General features: G+C 35.8%; 1 protein-coding gene across 2 annotated transcripts; it reads left to right on the forward strand.

Moving 5' to 3' along the window:
- Positions 1 to 1,497: 1,497 nt before the first annotated feature.
- Positions 1,498 to 21,366, forward strand: LOC114123728 (transcriptional repressor scratch 1-like). Of its 2 annotated transcripts, none has more exons than XM_027986794.2 (2): positions 1,498 to 2,345; positions 16,791 to 21,366. In XM_027986794.2, exons 1-2 carry the CDS (start codon positions 2,054 to 2,056, stop codon positions 18,281 to 18,283), a joined length of 1,785 nt encoding a protein of 594 aa, XP_027842595.2. In that variant the 5' UTR covers positions 1,498 to 2,053; the 3' UTR covers positions 18,284 to 21,366. The 2 variants fall into 2 exon arrangements, with proteins under 2 accessions (XP_027842595.2, XP_050055693.1); XM_050199736.1 differs by lacking the exon at positions 1,498 to 2,345 and adding an exon at positions 10,631 to 11,796.
- The last annotated feature ends 423 nt before the right edge of the window (positions 21,367 to 21,789 follow it).

Consider the following 21,789-nt stretch of genomic DNA (forward strand, 5'->3'; position numbering starts at 1 on the left):
TATAAATATAAAAATGTAAAACCACTATAACAGAGTGAAATGTAGGCAGTAAAAAAAAAAAAACAAAACGTGCATCGAAAATGTCTAAGAAAATATCGCTGTCGTTGTTCACGTGGTTTTTCGCAAAGACATTTAATTTAAGTACTACATCGCTGTTGTACTTCCAGCGTACCTATAGACTTTTGAAATATACCGCTCGGAAGAAATATTGTTTTCACGTCTGCTTGTTACACGCGTATAACATACACGGTTATCGAGTGTTAGGAAACATTTTAAAATCTAAAATATGTCGAAAACTATACAAAACGTTACCAGACACACGATATGTGCATTACCCGCGTACCTATATATTATAACGTACATAATAATAACACGTTGTCGGTGTGATGATGAGAAAATGATCTATCGGAGAAAAATGTGACTATAGGTACCCAGTACCCGCAGCCACTGCAGATTCAAGATTCATTGACGTCGGAAATTCGCTGAACCTCGTGCATATTACACGTATCGCGGCGCGGACACTTACAACGATATATTATATCAACATGCATAGGTATAGGGTATACAAAATCATGTCCTTTTTTACGATGTGCCCACCTGACCCACGACCGAAAGCAAAGCACACCCGCGTACAGAAGGACGGACCACGCTGCAGCCGTAATAACGGTTAGGGGTCGGACCGCAACAGTGCTGCAGGGGTGTATATATATATTGCCGGAGGAGAAGTGGTGTGACGCATTGTCAGCGGAGTGTACGCAAGGGGGTGGCGTGAGGGGACGTGTGTAATTTCGTCGAAACGACAGAACCCTGCACCGCGGAGGAGGCGACGGCGGCAGTGGCGTGTTGCATGTTGTGTTATGGAAATAAATAGCTTTCAATCGACGAGCAGAGCACAGTCCGTGTCTACTGGTGGTAGTTGCTCGTATTATATTATTATTATTATTATTATTATATACACGACGACGACGACGACGACGATGTGCACATACAGCGATGTGACGGCGAGGGGGGACGGCGGCGTGCGTGCGAATAGGGGTAGTTGGCGACCGATGCGGCGGCAGTGGCCCTCCCCGCCCCGCAATAACACGACGACCCTCCCCACCTATCCGTAAATCCACGACTACCCCATCGTGTACGCTTATATATATATATACTGCAGAGAGAGTATTATGTGTAGGGGTTGCGCGCGCGCGTATTTACGTGTATACGTACGTGCGTGCGTGCGTGCGTGTGCGCGCGCTTTCGCACTCGTGTGCGAGGGGCGCGCACGACCGTACGCCCGCCCGCCGACGCGGCCACTGCCACCGCCACTGCCGTCGTCGCCGCCACCACCGCCACCGCGCAACAGCGGGGCCGCAACAGGCACCGCCGGTGGTGGCGCGCGGTGCGCGCGCACCCAATAATAATCACCCCCTTCGATAGGGCGACACCCCCGTGGCGCGAACGGGGTGGTGGGGCGTGGAGGCGACCGCAGCGTCTGCAACGGCGGCGGTATAAGTGCCGGCCACCAAACATTTCCAAACGCACTCGCGTACCAAACACTTCGTCTAGTCGCTTCGGTGCTCCTCTTCGCGCTATCTCTTTTCTTTTTTTTTCTCTCTCTCTGTCTGTCTGTCTGTCTCTATCTGTCTCTGCCTGTCTCTCTGTCTCTACAACATCATCTCTGTCCGTCTGTCTGTCTTCCTATATCCACTTTATAGGTTCTAATTTTTTTCCTCTAATTTATTCATTTTTTTTTTTTTTTTTTTTATTACTATTTTTATTTTTTATCCTTCCCAACTGATCCCGCCGAAATACCGCGATTCGTTCGTATTTAAATCGAGACACGATAGTGCGGTCAGACATTATTATTTTACGCGGCAGACGAAATTTATATACCGATATATACGAGAAAAAAATTAATCGTACGAGTGAAAACCCATTCCGTGTGAATATTAAACTTATTTATCGTTGTGCACTCGTCAAAAATATAACATATATATTATATTGTTAAAATACCGTCTCCGCGACCGAATATAAAGCCAGCCCGAAGGTTCTCGGATGACGGTTGGCCATGCCCCGGTACCTAATGCCCAAGAAGTGGAAGACCGCTGTGGCCAACGAGTGTTCGTGGGACTACGACAGCAAGCGGCCGTCATCGCCACCGCCGCCGCCAACACCACTGCAGCAGCAAGCAAAACACAGTGGTCCGCAATGGGAACCACCGGTAACCGTGCTCTTGCACCACCATCAGCACCACCACCATCAGCAGCATCACGCGTGGGGACCGTCTAGCCCGCCGGCTGGAGCCACCGCGCCGAGTCCACCACCGTGTTGCACCGGCACAGCTTTTCATTACCTCACAGGTATTTCGTTATTCTCAGCTTTCTTTCTTTTTTAAATCATTATTATAATTTAATGTACTCTATTATGGTCGTTGGTATTATGATATTATCGATAAGTGATTAGGTGAATTACGAAATAATAATATGTGACGTTGAAATAAGATCAATCGATGATTTCGATTAATCGTGCGGTTTCTTGTTTTATCTACGTGAAAGGTATTAAAAAATATATATATAATAAATAAAACCAAAAACACCAAGTACGGATCGTCTGCATGCGAAGAAATATCTAATATACATTAACGACGATAGTCTCAAAATAAATATTTTTTCGTGCACAATTATTCATAGAGTCAAAAAAAATATACGTTTTTTAATAATAATTCGTTTTTTTTGCGTATACCTTTATGTATATTATAATATTTTCATAGACCTAGTAGTGAAAAATAAATTATGCGTGTATTATGTAGATGTATAATATATCAGTTAAGGAAGTCAAAAAATATCGTCTTTTCTAAAAAAAAGTTTACTTATTTTTTTTCTATTCAAACCTCTTATTTATAATATTAAACTATATCTACTTTTTGTAATGAATATTTCCATAATATAGTAGGTATATCGAATTTTGAAAACGTATAAATAATAAACTCGATAAATCAAAATGAAAAATAAAAAATGAATAATTTAAATAAAAAATATAAATAATTGATATTTTCATTCGGAATAGGATATCTAGTGATATTAAACAATCGTTACATTTTAATTAAAACAAATGATAACGTTAATAAGACCTAAAAGTAAACAAATATTTTACTCAGTTTTCTTTCAGCTATAGATACAAGCCGTTTATCATTCTATAATTATATTAATTATATAATGTATATATATATTTTATTTTTTTGATTTTATACTAAAGTGTATAATTAATTATAATTTGAATTTCAAACAATGAATGATGATAAATTAATTATTTCGTCAGGTTTGAGGTACCTACACGTGCTATGTCGCTTGTAAACGAATTTAATTTAGACTTAGTATATATTATTTTTAAATTTATAATCTATTCAATTTTCTTATTATTGAATTGAAAAAAATGATTCGGAAGTCGAGCTTGATTGCTTATATTATATTTTTATATTCATTATAATATTATAATTATATAAAAATTATATATTTTATTACGTGAATTTATTATCAACTTTTACAAAATCGATGGAACCTATCTATTTACAAATCTAATCTGTAAATAAAATTATGACAGAAACAGCCGAACGAAATATAATAGGTATGTACTGTATGTGCAATTTTTTTTTTTACCAGCGTATATACTATAAAAAAATATTTTTTTTTTTTTATTTGTCAATGAATGTAAAACCCCATATATTTTTACTTCGTAATTTTGCAATGTTTCTTTTGTAAATAAAAAATTAAAAGCATAACATAAATTAAATTAAATAGACTTCGGATACACAATTTATCGAAGTTTTATAATAGCTTATATTACCTATACATATATGTACGACAAATTGATTTTCAATTTTTTAAAGCTTTTCCACTATCTCGTGTTTTCATATTTTTTTCTCGTCACTATGCCTGTATATATAGAGCACATAATCATACGTATATTTTATATCTATTATTGACAAACCGTTTAGGTTTACAGCGGGTCCCATTTGGCAACAATATAACGACGAAAATAAACCGAATCCCAAACCCTAGTGATACGCATACAGATATGAACTTGCCTCCCCCTTCTTCGTCCGCGCATCGTGTGTTGGGGAGGATAACATGAGATATGAGCAAAGCAATCCGTGAACGAACGACGAAGAGGGTGCCGATCGTAAAACGGTTTTTGCACCTATAAATCGTGATTCCGTTTCCTGAAGTTTGAAAATAATAATAGTAACAATAACGATGCACCGAATTTCCCACCTTTTTCAGAATATGTATACATAAACATAAAAATAATAATAATAAACAGCTACCTGTGATCACTAGACTGATAGTTCATAATAAACGATATGATATACGTTTTATTTACTTACCCCTTTCCCAATAAAATAGCGAACATTAAATTACAATAATATATGTGGTCTTTTAATTTTGTTCGTGCTGTTTAATGACACTTTTTTGTGGATTATCCCTAACGAAAAAAAAAACGACAGCAACTCGCGGTTATTTGAAATTATCAAGGGATCAAAATAGAACCGCAAAAACTTAATTTTCCGTTAACGGCTGGTATATATATTTGTATATTATATTTGTAGTGGACTTTTAACCCATTAAGTTACGTCCATCGTTTACATCCCCCCTCCCATCGTAATAAATTTGTAATATTTATGTCGAAAAATATCGTTTAAAGTTACGACACTGTTTTCTAATAACACTTATTATTATTATCACTATTATTACTATTATGTAACCGACGGCTACATTAAGTTTATGTGACTAAATCGACAAAACCGCCATTACTGTACAATATTACGATCGTGTTATTATTCCGATGTAGTCGATTCATACCTATTACAGCGGTTTATTCTAAAATGATTCATCTAAATAAATAGAGTTTATTTGGATAATTTACATTACATTAACAAATCTAATTATATTGTGTTAATTATGTCAACGCGCAGTTTACATTTATACGGCGGCGAAACTTCCACACAAATACAATAATTATAATATCATTTTTCCAATCACGTACACTTTTTAAATTTTTCATAATTTTTTATTCGAAAATTACAAAAAAAAACACACTAACTATTACAACTGACAATGGATTTAATAATATTTATAGTTAAATCAAAAAGAAAAAAAATATATTTATCTTTTTATTCCCGTGGCCATATGGAAAAGTAAAACTTAAAAGTATTCTAGTTCATTTTCCAATAGCTATGTATAAATTCATAATAACGTCCTCATACAGTGTAAATTACAAAATAAAAGTTTTATAACACAACAGTTAATATTTTAACAACGATATCAAACACTTGATGCACAGATATCTTTTAGTAATACGATTATTAATCCTCATCGCATATCATTTCTGACTAAATCTCTCTCTCTCTCTCACTTGTTTATAAATATAAAAAAAAATGCGATGTTTCACTTTCAATCCGTCAACTGCAGTTTGAAACTGCACACGTTTAGTATAAATTACAATATATACCGTGCACAGTTATTTCAGACGATAATTAATTAGATAATATATTATTGCAAACAAATCGATAAAGAAATACGTATATATATTATATTTTCAGCCAGCATGTATTGCTATTATCTTTATTGCAACACTATAGAGTAATACGTGATCGTTACCATTGATTGTATTATAAATTATAACGATACAGCAGAGAGATACCTATAAAAAATAATAGATTTTACAATATTACATAATACATAAGATGGGCCTACCTATAATTATCGTCGTGATAAATTGAGCACGCGAAGCGAGTGTGCGGCGTAATACCATTTTATTGTACTGTTTGTCGATAGCTGGTAAAGTCTCTTTATTAACGAAATATTAATTATTGATATTATCCCTTAATAATATAGGTACGCATATTCGTTTTCGCGGACCGAATACGTATTTACTTTTTGGGCTCGCGTTTTTTTAACATTTGTTTCGGCAAATTATCGAATGAAAGAGAGAGAGATAGAGCGAGAGAGAGAGAAAATTAAAAAATTAAATCGCCGGTAACCCGTTTCGGCGATGACGGGGTGGGCAAACAACGAGCGCGCTCTGATCGCATTAGCTAATGGATTATTTCTTTGCGCCGCGTATGTGTATACGCGGCCGCCGTGGTTGCAAACAATCGGAGCGGAAGAACCGTTGGCAAAATATTTCCCCGAGCAGAAGAGATAACATTTGATGCGACTGTACCGTGGCACGCTGTATAATATTATTATAATATAGCCACAGCGGAGTATACGTGCCCACACTAGGCCAGTACTTTATTCGCGTCGGTGGTGGGAAGTGGGTAGATGGAGACGATGTGGGTGATGTGGGCAATACGCCATTATATTACGCGAATTCCGAACGCCACGAATCATATAATGTTACGTTATATATTATACCCAATATCCATATGTACCTACCTAAGTGCATAATAACACTAATATCGTAATAATATTGTAAAGGGATGACCGTACCACGACGAACCCCGCCGACCATATCAGTCAGATGTTTATATATATTAATACATTATTATTATGATATTTTTCTTTCGCATAATTCTTCGATTTGCCAGGAGCTGAGACTTTTATACTTTTATACGCTATATTCTCTCCCTGCAGCCTACCGTGCAACAGCGGTATACAGACGGTTTTTCGCGATCGGTTTTATTATTTTTTTTCATTGAGTACCTACGCACCATAATAATTATTATCATCACACGGTGCCGTACAATCAATTTGAGAGCCCCTCGTCATCGTCGCCTGCATCGACGTGACAATGAACGGCAACTCGTATAATATACCTACCTACAATAATAACGTTATATACGGGATATTGAAAATCGGCCACCGACGAGGGTTGCGCGCCGCGCGAAAACAATGCATAATATATAATATAATAATATTCGAGACGGCTTGTCGGGGCGGTTGGGGGGGTATTGTTCGAACTGGTTTTTTTTTTTCGTCATCACCGTCCGCGTGTCACGGTTCGCATTTTTACCCGTGCGAGGGGAACGCGATTGCAGGGGGTCGAAACGCTTTTACGCGCTTGTTGCACTCTGCTATCGTAGCGCGCGCGATCAACAGCTGGTCGATCTCGGCACATATAGCTGCTGCCGCTGCTGTAGATCGGTATATATATATGTGTATATGTACACACTAGCATGGCACATATAGCTGGTTAGGCGTGTATGTATATATATAAACCTACTGTGGCTGCCTTAATATATATATAGAACGGATATAGGGGCCGCGAACTTTATCGGAGGGGTCGTGAATCCGGACTAGAGTATAGAGAGTAGAAAAAAACACACACTGGCGAGTGTTTAGACGAAGGGATGTATGGGGGTGAAGAGGTAGAAACCTATGTATACGTATATACTAAAACAGTTTTATACACTGCGGCGCGCGTGTGTGTGTGTGCATATATAGGGCTCCTGTCGGTAGCACCTGGCACGCGACCACCGGAACAATATGCGCGCGCGCGCCCCGACGTCTATGAGTTATTATTTATAATACACATATTATATAGGTATAATTAAACAATTGCAGCTGGACAACTGGTTCGCGTATTATATAATACATATATGTGTGTGTGTGTGTGTGTGTGTTAAGCGTGCGGCGGTGCCGGTGTAACGGGAGCCGTTCTGCCACCGGTCGTCCGCCCCGCGACAAACGGTAGAGGGCGAGGTTATTCCTCGCCGGCCGGTGCAGCACCGCTATGTTATTATATATATTATAATAGCCGTCTGCGAGCGGGCAAAAACCTAACCGGTCGTCGAAATAGACGCGTGTAGACTACCGCTGCAGTTGTTCTCCGGGGGGACACGCGCGTTTACAGTCGCCATGTGCAAAAACACGGCTCGCGTATATAATAATAAGCCACCACCAGACATCACCACTTTCCGCGCGCCCATCGATTAGCCGAACAGCTAGAGTCCCAAAGTCCCGTTGAGGATACGAACGCCACCCAGTCGCCAATGGATCCCGTCAGACACGACGAGTGTCCGTGAGTACGATTTTAGCGTGAGGGGGTCAAAATAATAAAGATTCAATAACGATAACTAAAAGGAGATTTTCATAAATCGTCGTTTGACTTTTTTGATTTTGTATCTACCACTTTTTTATTTATAAACATGTAAATTAAACGTTGACGATCTTTCCCTCTTGCAAAACTTACTATAACTCGTAAAGTGCAAACTCTTCAAAATGATTAATTGGTGATCCCTCTCGTCATATACCTATTTATATATGTGATACGTAATATATCAAATCGTACTCAAACATAAAAAATATACACAGACGACGCGTCGAACGGTAACCATAATAATAATAATATGATGTGTATAAAATAAATAATAATATATATAAAGCGTGTCTGTCTCCCGCGGCGACGCTTATACTCGTATTTTCATCCCGGAGCTTTGCGTTTCGCAAACAAACACTTGACGCGACCGACGTTTATCGGTCGTGTTTATTCGTAGTTTTTTCTGTGCATATACATATAATAATATGTATATACAACGAATCCTAAGAAAACGACCGTCTTAACGTCTTCCGGATTTCATTCGTATCGAGCAAATTCAAATTTTATTCAAACACTAATTATTATTATTATTATTTTTCAATAGCAGTAAACGCTTCGATACAATAATCATTTCTTTGCAATTAAACATTCTATGTGTTTACCCGTTTAACGACCCGCTAACGCTGCCATAAGTTTGTTTGAAATATCATACGAATTAAATTAGTTTTACTGGCGTTCGTACTTTTATAGTTTTCTTAAAACACACGTGTGTTTGGCAAAAAGTATGTACAGGACACGGTACACAAACGTTGTAGGTACTAGACTTAACGAATAAAAATAATAATAATAAAAGTTTTATCATATTGAAAACGTTCTACTTCTATATAATATACGGTAAATCTATTTTCACATCTGCAGTGGCGTCTTATTCAACCGTAATTTTACAACTTGCCTTTTTTTCATCGCAATTCACAGTTCGTTTAACCTTTTATAAATCGACTGATTGACACCGCGTAACACCACCGCTATCACCACAACCACCTCTACCCCCACCACCACCACCTACAGTCTTCACTAACTCTTTAGGGATTTTTCATCGCGGTCGTTTATTCAATCGTGAAAGTAAATAAATATTTGTATGTTATTATGTTTAGTGTTTACTGCATATAAGCGTATAAATATATAACATAATAAATAATATTTTATTTATTTACACACTTGCTATAGCTGAGAGAATTTGAACAAACGATTAGGATCACAGTATATTGATCGACCACGGCTCTTGTATATTTTGTCGAGTGATGTATATCTCGGGAGGTTATTACTGTAGCACGTATTAAACAAAAACGCTTTGAACGACAATAATATCTGCTTGATATTATGCCATCTACTTTTTATGTTTTCCTCACACTCGCTGCAGTATATATCCCTACTTACATGTACCTACGTATACGTTGGTAATACGACATGTAAACACAGCCGCTCCTCCAGGAAAAGAGTCACGGGCCATTTGTACGGGATTATTTGGCTATGACATTTTTACGTTTGCCAAAGGTCACGGGGCCTTACGCTTTATAGTGCCATTTGGAAAAGAACGGTTGCATCGTCGTGTATTATAAAACGTTTTTCTTTGTCGGGTGCGGCGGGCGTGGGCGCGAGAGGGAGAAGAGGCTAAAATAAAAATAAGAAATGGGAAAAATTGTTGTCTGCGTTTAGAGCAATTTAAAAACGAGACATGGACACGCGGAACACAAGAGAGGGTGGTTTTTCTCTCGGGCAATCTAGAAAAACAAGATTTGCTCCCGCCGCCGCCACTCTATCCTCAGGGAATTTATATATAAAGTTTTTTTTTCTCTCTTTCTATCCCGTATTTTTTTTTTTTTTTTGCTCCCCTCACCTAACCTATTTTATACCTTAAATAGGTCCCGCGATTCTCCAAGCAAAAACAACGATTTTTCTTTTCCCATTCTCTATCTCTAAACTCCCCGAACGGCCATAATTGAAAGTCTTAAAGGTGATATTGTATACATTATATTGTGAAAACTTTTAAATTTCTTTTATTTCTACGCCTGCCTCTGCCTGCATATTACAGACTTGCGGGCAACACTTGAAACCGATTTCAGTTCCCTTCGAGTAAAAGATCAAATATAATACAATAATATTATATATTATAAAGTTTTGAAAAAAAAATGCCTGTCAGTTTTTTCTATCGTTCATTTAAGGTCATCTGCGAATTTATTTAGGCATAATATTATAAATTATCGTTTAATACACACACACATACACATCTGTCCTGACTCCTGAACAACAACAGCGATATTTAATTAAAATTCGATTTGTCCACTTGATATTTCGTGTATTTGCAGGACCATCAGCACAGCGCACAAATAAATGTTGGGTTTGGGTAGACGATAGAAATTAGGTTTATTACTTTTATAATAATTCTATAGATACGTAGACTGTATTGGATAAGTAACTATTTGTATTTTATTTATTTCGCCGAGTTATTGCCACTCGCATTGCATATTATATCGTTTTTATTTCTAATTATCACGTTTCAAAAAATGTCTTGTCCGTGATTGAGTTATAAGCATTGATAAAAAAAAATATTATTGAATACAATATTCTTATCTTCGTTCTCTCTTCGACCAATGTAACGAATAGAGAAAAATAAATTCGGCAATTTCTGAGCTTCTCAGCTGTAACAGTTTAATCATAATAAGAAATAATATTATGTGTAGTTGTAAGTGTTTACTATTTTGTAGCCATGTGCGTAATAATATCATAATAATATTATCGTACACGCAGAACCGCAACGGATTAAAAATAAATCATACCGATTATCGATAAGACGCACTGGGCCGCGGTCGTCGTCTTTCGCTAGTCGCGACCCTCTCCCATTGTTTCGAGTGTGTGTATCTGTTAAAAGAGGGGACTGCAGAAAACGCGCGCATGCGCACAATCGAAACGAAGAGACTGATACTTAAAGCTAAGAGAGCAAACGGAGTATGACGGAAATCGTACGTTGACGATATGCACAAAAACGGGTGATTTGCATAATATAGACGGTGGCAAAATGAACGCTGTAAAGTATACAGTTTTTCACGCCGTTCCATTAACGACTTAAGTACGAAATAATCGATCATATGAGAAAATTGATTTTTGGTTAGTTTTCTAACATTCTTAGAAAATGACCGTGTACCTACCTAGTTAGTAGTTTTTAATCTTCGTTCCGATCTCCGTCCGCTCCTCTACGGTGACAATAATAATAATGATTTATTATTATTATATTGTAACGACGATGTACGAATTAAACACACGAACGCCAGTGGGCTAATATTCGCAAGTATGCGTTAGAATTCAAATGAAACGACGTGACAGGTATCACACGTGTTGATCTTCCACCTGTTGGCCATATGTTTTTATCCTGTAGACATCGATCCCCGCACGCGCCCACCACCACACAGTCGTCGTGTGGCGACGGCGTCGGTGTATCCATCGATGACTGCTGCCGCCGCTGTTTTATATACACGGTCCCCGAGATTTTTTATAATAGATAACGAAATAATAATTGATCCCTGATCCCTCTTCGTCACAATCGAATAATCTTAAAACTGTTGTTCTCAGCCGTCATCGACGTCATTTTACAATATATTTTTTTCGTCCGTTCGTCGATGGTAGTTCAGAGTGTATAGTCATCAAGTGAATACTGATTGCAACACCGCCACCAGTTCTCCAGTATTATGTATTTCTTCAAACTGATTAAAAGAGGTACTCGTATGAGACAATTCATTTTGTGTGTTATTAGATTATACTATTATTATTATTTTATTCAATATTCATGATTGTCTTTTCGCGTCGCACGGCGATTTTCTCGATGCTTACGTGGTTTAAGTTTCTAAACGAAATGCGTATACGACGTCTTTCTCGAACAAAAACTTTTCTACATTATAAATTGTCGGAGAAGTTCCGGCGAATAATTATAAATCGTTCGATGAGCGTCGTCGTTCGCGTTTGATGAAATAATATATTAATTGGAACGCTTAAAACGATTACAAATAATAATAATAATATAATAATAATAATAGTAATAGTAATAACCTTTAATTTTTCTGTTCGCGAATAATTATAATTTATTTAATCGCGAAACAATAATTATTACTTGTGAACGGTTTTGTGAATAAAAAAAAATGAGATTATAGTGTGACTGGAGGAGGGGTACGGAAAAACATCCAAGTCTGCAAACAATCAATTAAAATTAATCAAGTAGCACTTCATTTTCTTGTTTTATTAACAGCCTCTGCGCGTTGAAAATGTATCGATCTCGCGGAACGCATAAAACGCATTATATCGGGAAAAAGTCCATTATTGTTGTAACACCCGAAAGTACTAGTATAATATTATAGTATGTACACACACACGCATTCGCTGACACCAATAGGTAGGTACAATAATCGTGTCGGTTATTAATAAAAACCTACTGCATAAATAATTCATTACATGCAAATTGTTTTTCCGACGGGGTTTTACACCACCATCATCACATTTACCAATCGGATTAATGATACTGCGTGGGGCTGTACGGCTAGTAATAATAATACCGTTCTCATTTTCCAAAAGACTCAGAAACAACTGTGTAGTAGGAATATTGAGTTTCCAGGTACAGGAGAGTGGTAAATTTAGTGCATAAATGAAAGGATTTCCCGTGTAACTATATTATATACCTAGGTGTATTATTTACATTTTGTAGGAAATATGCAAATTCACATAGGCCGACGACCAATCTATATATTTCGCAGAATAGCATATAATGTACACAAAAAATAGGTGGTTTTCAATCCCGATTCTTTCAAACGTAATGAACGTCAACGTCGTGCATCGTATTATATATTTTTCGAACTTCGAAGTATTTTTTAAACTTTGTGATAATATATCATATGACATAATATGATTCAAAATGTTTTTGTATATTTCGATCAAGATTTTTTTCTTTCAATTTTAATACAAATCTTAAAAACCAAATAAATTGTTGTTGTTTTATTATCTATAGTAATTATTCTAACAAACAATAATGTTGTAATATTTTTTAACGAACAGTAATCATTATTGAACAAGTTTGCATAAAAATTATATCAAAAACTGTTTTAATTAAAATTACATCAAAAAAATGTCAACAACACAAATTATTAGATTTAATTTGATTTTTTCTGGATTAACAAAAAATATAGCGTTAGAAAATAATGGAAGAAAACGACTGTCTTTAGTTTCACCAAAATATAGTAATATTATATTTTGTTTCTCAAAGAATTATATTTTTTTCACAAATATTATAAATGGCGGTGGAAGACATAAGCGCCAAAACAAAATAAGAAAACTATAAATCATGTAGTACGAAAGTTCCAAAATCCCAAATACCTCTGTGCTTCATTCCAAATATTAAATTTATAACTATACATATATAAATCGTTTTAAAACGCCAACAAAATCTTAATCGAAAAATGTATTATCTGATTAGGATAGAGCATCACAGCTTTGTTTAATAACATTATAATATTTTTGAGCTTAGTAGCGTTTGTGTTAGTTATAGTAACCGTAGTGACAATAGAATTTACAAAAATATATTTACGATTGAAGGAGTTTTATACGTTATGTTTAATGAACAAAACTATAGATTTTTATATAATTACGTATTATAATATATTATTATTGATTATTGACGATTTTAAATATTTTTAAACTCATAAAATATAAATTTTGATGTAAATAATATGTTTTTTCTTACATATTTTAAGTTTATATATCATCAAGACATGAAAGGGTAATCCATTAAAAACATGATATTATATACATATTTCTCTTGACGGGTGCAGTTATTATTAGTTTGAATCCGTTGGTTTATATTATTACCTATACAAATACACGTACTGTAGAGGTATATAATTATTGTAGGTACCTGCAGTGGCTGTAAGTAGTGGGTACCACAATAATACAATATTAATAGCAAACGCAATATAACAATATATAGTTCAAAACTATAATTATACTTATACACAATAAAAACTGAAATCGTTAACCAAACGGTTTTATTCAACGCCCTCTATTGCGCACAGATATATTATTATTTATATATACCTACTTGAGACTATACTTGGCCCGCGCCACAAGTTTCGATAAATGACATTAATAACTAATATAATATGTACTTCGGCATAGAAATTGCGAATGACTTGTTTAAGAGTGGGAAGCGCGTGCAAGTGTGTACCTATAGTCGTATAGGGGTTGGTGGAAAGTTTTTATTGTTTGCCGAACAATCGATATGACTTGTGCATTGGTCTTCTTTTTCTCTTTCTTTCTCTTACCCTCACCCTACCTTAAAACCAAACTCGCTCTCTCGTTATACGTGTGGGTACATTTTTTTTTCACTATAATTTCAAAAACGTGAGCTCTATAATACACGTCAATCCAAAATACTCTGCCTTAAAAAAAAAAAACTCAAGTCGACATCCATTAGGCTAATTTGCCGTGACCGCGACCCCATCGACTACTCTCTCTATATATATATATTATAATATGTAGTACCTATTATAATATATAAAAATACAATCTATCGTCTACGTAGGAAACCTATAGCTTCGTAAATTTATACTCGCTGCACCTACCGCGACTTAACTGTATATTTTATCGACTGCAGCAGTTATACTGTATACCTGAATGTCGTGATATAATAATATTAATATAACTGCGACTCAACGTATGATCCACAATATCGAACTATTCGAACCTACACGATTAATCGTAAATCCACCCTTATGTATTCACGGCATTCGTGTGAATAGAAAAGTTGTTATCTATTATAATATGGAATATTATTAGAGTTATTTAAAACGATGAAAACTTACTTTGCATCTAGGAACTATAAAACCTAATATATTCGCAATATAGGTAGGTATAACTGAAACGAGAAAAATAATGCTAATAAATACAATTTGAAGAGTTTTATTTCAAGTACACATTTATTTTAAAAAATATTGATAAATCATATTGAACAAAATGATGCGTTGTTTATGTGTATTTATAGTTTTTTTTATTATTATTTTATACAGCAACTACTATATAAACGATATAACATAAATTAAATACAATATTTATAGGGTATTTAATGTTGATATGAAATCCTATTGAAGTTATTCATCCACTTTCGTGAAACAAAACGGATTAAAATTTATTGTACAACGAAGTGTTTAAAGTGGGTTATTTTCCGGGACTTATTTTTTTAAATATTTAAAGCCATATTTAGCTGTTACGCGTTTGAAAACTATTTCTGAAGGGGTTGTTTAATATTCAACGTTTGTTACACGAATATTTCTGCACGAAAGTAATTAATCAGACATCAATTAATAAATAAAATATTTTTTTTAACATTTTAACGACGTTAAATTTTAACATAATATATTACTATAATAATATTATATAATACAGCAAGTACACGTAATTGTCGCGAACTAAAACGTGTTTTTTAATCCCGAGACTATTTCACCAAAAGAAATCTCTTGAAGACGTTCATTATTCACGACTTAAAACAACTATTATACTAAACATTTTTATGCTTCGCTCTTTTGTCTCGCCGTTTTTCCTACCCACGCTTATTATTATTTGTTCTGCGTCGCGTTCTTTATTATTCGTTTGTATTCTCGCGATAGAGTTCACAATGGGTTTACTTTCAGCGTAATGAACACGGACGGCGGAAGATTCCTTTTAAGTCTAATTATACGAATTTACGTCGAACGTTTATATAGATTTGTTCGCATATCGGATGTTGTTGAGCGTCTGTAAAATTTGTTTTTATTTCTACACGAACCGAACGATAAAACACGGCGTCGGATGTGCGTTCAAGTATTTCGAGTCCCTTGGCAATTCTAACGTAACATCTCCGCGTGACACCGCCAAACTATTGGCAAAAGCTATTATCTGAGGTTTATAATAGTATTGTGATATTAAATTATTAACCATTAAATATCATAATACATGATACTCAAGAATCCACGATAGTTTTCGGAGGTAGGTCTCAATGGATAACCGTAATCACTAATCCGTATGGTTTACCCATCTCTGTTACATAACAAAGAATTTTAAATATTGTTCAATTATTCTGACGTATTAAATTACTATACCTAAACGATATTATTTAATTTGGTGCGAATAACAAGCATATTCTGAATTTCTGATCCGTAATAGTCCACCATGATAACCGTGATTTCCAAATATCAATTTGTAATTTGTCGATTCTTGTGGTTAGAATAAGCTGCGTACTATAATAATATTACACCATATTCCATACAGTATAATATAAGTATATTCTATATACCAGACGGTAGAATCTAATCCTACCCAAAGCGTATAATAATATGTTAAACTGTTTGCCATTATTATCGTCTATCAATACAAATACTCGAATCACTTCATCGTATTAAGAAATTTCCATAAATATAAAAATGTTATTCCTATATTATAAAATCACGATTTTCGTTATCACGACGGTGCAGCGTGCACAAGTCGCGATTTTACGCGCAAAAACGCTCGATACCCACATCGTACCCTGCAGCGTCCCGCAAGTGCTCCGAATAAAACTCGTAATAAAATATTATTGCACAACGTGTTTATAGGTATCCACCGCGGTTAGTGGTTTTTCAACGATATTTGGTTACTGTTCTTCGACCGCCGTACAATAATCTCATGTTTTAAAACGTTTGTCTCTCTGCTTGCAGAATATGCGGGAACCGTTAAGAGCGAATACCAGACGGCCGCCGACGCACAGTCGGTGGTCGCCACCATGCCGTCCGCACGCGAACACCACCACCAACAGCCGCCGCCGCCGCCGACGCCGGCCACTGCGACGCCGGTGCTCACGGTGCTTCAGTACCAGCGGCCGCGGACGTACACCAGCACGGGCGTCGCCCTGTCGCTGCCGCCCAAGAAGAAGGACATTTACCGGCCCTATTCGCTGGACGACCACAAGCCCATAAAGTGGCCGCGGCCCGAGGAGGACATCAGCGCCGCTCAAGCCATACTCGACCTGAGCGCATCGACGCCGGTGGTCGTCTGCCGACCGCCGCCGCCGCCGCCGGCTCAACAACTGCAACAGACTCCGCCGCCGCCGCCGCCACCGCCGGCCATTCCGATTCAACAACCGTCGGTCCCGACGCCGCCGACACCTCAACAAGTCGTACCGACCGCCGTCAAACAGCAACCGACCGAACAACAACTGCAACAACTGCGCCCGCCACCGCCGTCCATACCTTTGTCGACGGTGACCACCGTGACGACGACCACCAGCAAAACGGTAGCTTATACGTACGAAGCGTTTTTCGTCAGCGACGGCCGATCGAAACGCAAGTCTTCGGCCGCCGCGGCGGTCGCCGCAGCTTCGGCGTCCTCTGCGTCCGGCTCGGCGGCCTCGTCCGCGTCCGGCGAAGAGTGCGCCGCCGACGACAAGTCGTCCGTCGGCGCGGCCTCGGTGATCGGCGCCGACTTTGCCGGCGCGACGGCCAACCGACCGTCCAAGTACACGTGCTCCGAGTGCGGCAAGCGGTACGCCACGTCGTCGAACCTGTCCCGACACAAGCAAACGCACCGGAGCTTGGACTCGCAGTCCGCCAAGCGGTGCAACGTGTGCGGCAAGCCGTACGTGAGCATGCCCGCGCTGGCCATGCACCAGCTCACGCACAAGCTCACACACGCGTGCGGCGTGTGCGGCAAGATGTTCAGCAGGCCGTGGCTGCTGCAGGGCCACTTGAGGTCGCACACCGGCGAGAAGCCGTACGGTTGCGCTCACTGCGGCAAAGCGTTCGCCGACCGTTCCAACCTGCGCGCCCACATGCAGACCCACTCGGGCGACAAGAACTTTGCGTGCCCGCGGTGCTTCAAGTCGTTCGCCCTCAAGTCGTACCTGAACAAGCATCTGGAGTCGGCCTGCCTGCCCGTGGCCACCGCCGCGGCCGCCACCGTCACCGCGCCCGAATCCCCTTCGTCACTTTCTTCGTCGTCGTCGTCGTCGTCGTCATCGTCGTCGTCGTCGGCGTCGTCTACGTCTTCGTCTTCGTCGTCGTCTTCGGCCTCGGCCGCCGCACTGTCACCGTCGCACCAACATCACTCGCCTGCACATTTGCAACTTCTCCAACAGCAGCCACACCATCACACGACTACCGCCGAAATCACCAATCTCAACTTGTTACGTCCAACGGTACTGCACACTGCCTAAACCGGCGCGCATCACATATCCGTTCAGACGCGCATCATCCTGCGCGCGCGTGCGTGTCACTCATTTTCTGGTCATTATTGTAATTTTTTTTTTTTTTTTTAACTATTTTATTATTACTTTCATGTGTCTTTCTTATTATCATATTCTGGTCGTATGTTATAGTCAATTTTTTCGAAAATCTTTAAAATCTAGTTCATTTTATTTTTATTATTAAACGGTTAGAGGTGGGTATTTTTTATTATAATATTATATTATTTTCACATTTAAACACTAGTCACGAGTTTCTAGTCAATGTATATTCTGCAGATAATATTTAGATGTTTATATAAATATATGTATATTTTTTTTAAATTTATTTACCGTAACAAAATTTCAACACACAAAATATATTCTATCGGTTTAAGTTTTTTATTTCTTTTCTTTACTTTTATTTTTTCATTCGCGAAAGGGGGCGTGCAATAGCGTGTTTTGTTTTGTTTCGGCGTTACAGTCAATTTTTATTTAAATATATTATTACTATTAATACTATTACTAGTTTATCTGTTTATTTTAAATCATATCATGTTTTAATTTTTTCATTAAGCGGACATTATATTTGCATGAAATCTCACATTATTATTATAGCCTCTAAATAGTCTAGAAGTTAAATACAAATGTGCGGTTGGTTCCTAACCTTGCACAACCCTGTGTATAGTATATAGCAATATTTGCCAGTGGTTGATTAATGCGTAAATACATTATATGTATTATAATTTATAAGCAACGTGTATTATTTAAACACGTTTAAACGTGTGTTTTCGTTTTTTTTTTTTACATATATATTATATTGTATTATAATTTTAATTCTTTTTAATTTTAATTGGATGTATACACGCGTATATATCAGAGTGTGTGGTCTAGTCATTTAGATTTAAGTAGAGCTACTGCGAGAGTGGTATGAACTATACTGAAAATATATAAGAGAATGCGATCTCAAAAAAAAAAAAAATTAAAAAAAAAAATATTGAATGTTAAAAAAAAATCAACGTAATTAATTATGTTATATTAATTATTAATATTGTATTTTGTAAATAAAGTTTAATAGACATTAAGCGGTTTTTCGTATAGTTAAATAAATTATAAATAAAAGACTAAAATAAATTGTGGTAATTATGTGGTCATAATATCAATATGATATAGTCGATGTTGGGAAAACTCCTAGTAAATATTGCATTTACCCGTGTTTTTGTTCGAAGCCCAATATTTGAGATTAGATGGAAGAGATTAGAGTACAAAAACTGAGACACCAAAAATTGTTTTTTGTAGATTAAAATATTAATTATGTTACATAATATAGTTTTAAGAAAATTTTAATATAGTGAAAAAGCAATAACGTAACCAACTCGTCTGCTCAATAATGTAATAAAATTAGGGACAAAAAAAATAATTATTAAAATATTATATTTCTTTTCGAATTTCAAATATTATTATAACTATATATTACAAATATTTATATTAGATGTACTTTTTCTCTACACGTTAATAAACACTATGATAAAATTTATTTTGTTTTTGTTTTCTTCTCTTTCTATAATGTCTCGGTGTATATATACTATAAATATATATGTGTATGTAACATATATATTATATAAATAAAAACCTTTGTAAACTTTATATTTTTCGTCCAAAAACCTTGGACTCTCGTGTAAGATGTTTAACGATGATATACTTTTAAGGAAACTCATACATTTAAGTACGTATTCGAAAAGCAATAAAATTGTAGAGGGAGAAACGGGAGCGTGAACGATAACGCCTTCCGGGAGCCTCTTGTAGAGCGTAGAGCAATAATTTTGTGAAACCTATAGCAATATATTATATCATAATATATTATTGTGTATTTTACATTTGTATTCATTCATTTATTTATATTATTTTGATTTTGATTTTTATTTAGAGTTGGACGGAGGTATTAGGTACCTCTGGTACCTATTATAATATCATAGTATTATAGCTCGGAAGTGAATATTATTAGAACGACCGAGCACCGCGTCCATAGTTTTGTTTATATTTGAATTTTTAAATTTATTGAAACTATTTTTTTGTACATTTTTTTATTATTATTATTAAAATGATATGTTAACATATTATATATATAATGTAAACTTATTTAATATATATAGGTATGTATAATATACACATATGCGCGGTGGTAGAAGCAATTATAATATTATTATTGTAACACTACAGCAGTGCATTATAGTATAATAGGTGGGTATAATAATAATGATGATATTTTTGGACGCCGTTTTTCAATGATTTAAAATAAAAATTGTTTAAAAAAAACACACAGTGGCCTTGAAGAATTCGTTTTTAAGACTATAACGTACCCAAAAATATATAATATATATATATATATACACAATACATAAAGAGTGAAAAAGAGAATCATTTTTGGACGTTTAATGTGAGAGCGGAACAGGCATAGAATCCAGCAACTATAGAGGTTAAATTTTTAATAAGCACGTACTTAAATCAATGTAATTATCATTGTCCATTCACAATATCGTCATCGATATATAATATATATTCAGAAGCATACCTATAACCCGTCCAGTTAAGGCAACCATCGTTACGATTTAAAAAAAAATAGTTCGTAAACTAATATTATACTGAAAACAATACTACAATATTAATTATAGAATAATATTATGTTTTTTAATATAATATAGTTATATGACCATTTTTTTTTATATTTTAATGGTTGTCGAGTACGAACTGGTCGAGTTATAATAAAATAATATAATATGTAAAGTGTTATTACGATATTTCAACGCTGCCTCTGTTCGTCAATACAAACAACGTTTTACTGATGACAATTTATTGTTGTAATAGTATATGTATGCAATGTGTTGTTATTATAATGTACCCGGTAATTTTTTAACGTTTTTTTTCTAATGTGACCGCGATATTAGGGTTTACGATATAATATGACTTGATTGAAAATTGTAAGACCACGTACGATTGTGTCGTAAATCGGCAAAGCAAAAATATTTATATGATATTATATTGTAGGTGTTAATAAGTCATTTATCTGTTTTTTTTTTTTTCAAATAAGTAGTCCAACTTAGAATATACAAAATTAAAAAACATTTGAAATTGTTATAAATTCACGATTGAATATATTAAGCTTAAAAAAAAATTAATAAAATTCATTAGCCGAATATAATATTATGTATTGTATTATTATACACAAGATCGAAATGCAGTAGTTTTGCTCAATAATTATTATTATTATTATTATTACGTACGTGTAGAATTTGTATGACGAACATATTTTAAACAGATATATTATATATTATGATTGTCCATGTCGTATTTGTTTGGAGAAAATTATAAATTATTATTGTAATAGATTTAATGATGAAATAATAATTTATTTATTTATTTGTTTAGTGATTATATTATTATTATTATATTAAAACTAGTGGCAGCGAACATTTTTCGCATACCTATATTTTATTTCGTAG

The sequence above is a fragment of the Aphis gossypii genome, chromosome 2 (assembly GCF_020184175.1).
Source record: "Aphis gossypii isolate Hap1 chromosome 2, ASM2018417v2, whole genome shotgun sequence".
NCBI classification, from domain to species: domain Eukaryota; kingdom Metazoa; phylum Arthropoda; class Insecta; order Hemiptera; family Aphididae; genus Aphis; species Aphis gossypii.

Excerpts from the sequence above, each read along its gene's own strand:
- LOC114123728 (XM_027986794.2), top strand. The coding sequence starts at position 2,054 with ATGCCCCGGTACCTAATGCCCAAGAAGTGGAAGACCGCTGTGGCCAAC. Across the intron at positions 2,346-16,790 it reads AGCTTTTCATTACCTCACAG|AATATGCGGGAACCGTTAAG; the intron begins GTATTTCGTTAT and ends CTCTGCTTGCAG.